Source organism: Elephantulus edwardii, unplaced genomic scaffold (genome assembly GCF_000299155.1).
Source record: "Elephantulus edwardii isolate Elephantulus edwardi_28Jun2011 unplaced genomic scaffold, EleEdw1.0 scaffold00055, whole genome shotgun sequence".
NCBI classification, from domain to species: Eukaryota; Metazoa; Chordata; class Mammalia; order Macroscelidea; family Macroscelididae; genus Elephantulus; species Elephantulus edwardii.
Window position 1 is genome coordinate 5768836 of NW_006399805.1, and position 2675 is coordinate 5771510.

Genomic DNA, 2675 nt, shown 5'->3' on the forward strand with positions numbered 1-2675 from the left:
GGCCACCAAAATACCCACGGGGGACACCAACTAAGGACTTTACACACGAACTGTTCACACCACCCCCACTAGCACTCTCCGTCGCTCAACGTATTCATTTGTCCTAAGTCCGAGCCCACTCAGAGCTGACCCTCCATGGGGGTTTTGAGGCTGTAAATCACAGATTGGCCCTCTTTCACCCAGAGGGTGGATTCAAGCCTCCAGAGGCAGAACCTGTGGTCAGCAGGACATCTCCCTGTGGACTAGGGCCCGGAGGCCTCTGGGCAGGAGCCAGCATGGCTGCGCCACCATCTGCCCTCACCAGCCCCCACAGCCTGCAAATCGCCCCCAAAGTAAACTGTGTCACATCACCTGTGTCTGCCCAGCTTTTCTATCCTCACAACCCCATTCTGAGGGGTTTCCCTGCTTAATACCCACCCTCGGTTGGGGCCTGGACCCTTGGCAGAGAGGGCTGTGCACACAGGCCCCTGGACAGGAAGCCCTTGGTCTTCCGTGGCTGAGGCCAGCCCCCACCAGCACCTGGGCAGGGACCCTACAGAGGGGTCTTTATTATAGTCCGTGGTAACACAGTAGTTAAAGTTCACAGCTGCCGAGCAAAAGGTCAGCGGTTCAGGACAAAGACGAGGGTCCTTGGAAGGCTTATCTGGCAGCGCGCTGTCCCGCAGGCTCGCGGCAAGGTGGTTACTTCGGTTACTGTCCCAGGTGGTGCAAACATCTCAGTCACTCACCCAGAGGGACCCAGGTAAGTGGAGTCTGTAAAACCAGCCACAAAATCTCACGGAGCCCGTTCTACCCTGGACTCTCGGGGCTCCCCCTGGACGCTCAGGGTCCCTACGACATGCTTGGGGTCCCCCCTGGACACTCTGGGTCCCCCTGGAATGGTTGGGGTCCCCTCAGATGCTTGGGGTTCACCCTGGACGCTCAGGGTCCTTTCTGGACAATCAGGGGCCACCCGGGACACATCCACCCCAGCACACTCGCTCGGGGTCCACCCTGGCATGGTTGGAGTCCCCCCTGGACACTCAGGGTCCCCCCCGGATGCTCAGGGCCCCCCTGGACACTCGGGGTCCACCCTGGCACTCTCAGGATCCACCTGACAGCAGCTAGTCCAGGAGGAAGGCTCGCTGGGCTCCCGGGCGGACGAGGACTCAGGGAGACAGTCCATGCAATGGGCACTTTGAGAATGGAGGCCTCGGGGCCTGTTGCCCAGTGACAGGGCCCAGGAACTGGGGGGTGAGGGGGCGAGGCTGAGCTGGCTCCTTAACAGCAGAGGTCACAGGAGTGTTTGATTTTGGTGGGCACGTGGGCACTGTGACCCTCAGGCCAAGGGAGGCGTGAGGACAGCAGCACCAGGGGGATCAGAGGAGCCCTGGGGAGGGGGGAGGGGAGGGCTGTGTGTGTGTGTGTGTGTGTGTGTGTGTGTGTGTGTGTGTGCAAAAAAGGAGGAGGCAGGACAAAGTGGGGGAAGGGTGCAGTACAGGCGGGAGTGAAAAGGGAAGGCATCAGGCAGACACCACCCCTAGTGGTACCGGCTGGACTCTCCTTCCCAAAACACCACTGGCATCAGCCTGTTAAGTCAGGATGAGGGCAACAGACGACATACCTGTGGGTGTATGGACACCAGCTAGTGCAACAGGCTAGAGGGCCACATACCAAAAGCTCAGCAGTTCAAATCCACCAGCCTCTCCAAGGGAGGAAGAGGGCCAGCATCCTTCTGTAAGGATTTACCACCCCCGTCACTGGTGGAGGGTCACTGTGAACAGGAACCGACACCCCTCAGCGGGTCCGGTTTGGGTTGTCAGCAGCCCTGGGCGGGCAGGAAGCAGCAGGAGAAGCCTCAGCTCTGACCGCCCACAAAAGCTGCTCTGATGGAGGCTGCTGGCTCTCTGGGGAAGGACGGACAGCTCTGGCCTTCGCTTCATCCACAGAAATTCCAAAGCTGGTGGAATGGAAGAGTGCTCCTGACATGGTCACATCCTGCCCCCAAGGGGGCATGAGCCCTGTGGGGTAGGAGCTGGGGCACCTGGGCAGGGGCCACACTGAGTGCCCAGCCAACCACTGCCAGGCCCAGAGTGGACGGAGACACTCAACACACACAAGCCCGAGAGACCCGGTGACCGCAAGGGCATCATCTTTTTTAAAAAGCAAACAAAATTTATCTATAAAATCCTGTTCTCTCTCCTGGGCCAGGAAAGCAGCACGGCAGCAAATCCTCCTTTGTCCCGACCTGTCACAGGGAAGGGCACCCCACGGCCACAGCGTGCTGGGAAGAGCTCTCTGCGGGGACGTGGCCCAGTCGTCCTGTCCTCCAGGAAGCTGTCCGCGCACAGGCCTCGTGCTGCAGGAGCCGTGAGGGCAGCGCCTGCCTCTCCTCGTCCCCTCTCATTGAGCTGGACCATCAGGTGGCCTCCGGGGCCATCAGAGTTTATGGGCCAGCAGCGTGGTCAGCTTGATCTTGCCATCCATGGAGGCCGTGAGGCAGGTCCCGCAGTCCATGGCCGTGCTCCAGTCCACCGTGACCACCGGGGCTCGATGGCCACCCAGGCTCAGACAGCTCTCCAGAACCTTCTCCTCCCCGCCCAGCTGCAAGAGGATGGACAGACAAGGAAAGGTCAGCGCCCACCACTGACACACACTCCCATGTCCACTGGGAAAAGGGGTCAGCGCCCACCACC

The 2675-nt window shown here is 60.5% G+C and overlaps 1 protein-coding gene across 1 annotated transcript in view; it reads right to left on the minus strand.

Annotated features, from left to right (window-relative positions):
* Positions 1–2418: 2418 nt before the first annotated feature.
* Positions 2419–2675, minus strand: part of WDR91 (WD repeat domain 91) — a 28889-nt gene continuing 28632 nt past the window's right edge. Inside the window, exon 15 of the mRNA XM_006887143.1 lies at positions 2419–2583. Coding sequence (XP_006887205.1) covers positions 2419–2583 — 165 coding nt within the window. The remainder of the gene's footprint in view (positions 2584–2675) is intronic.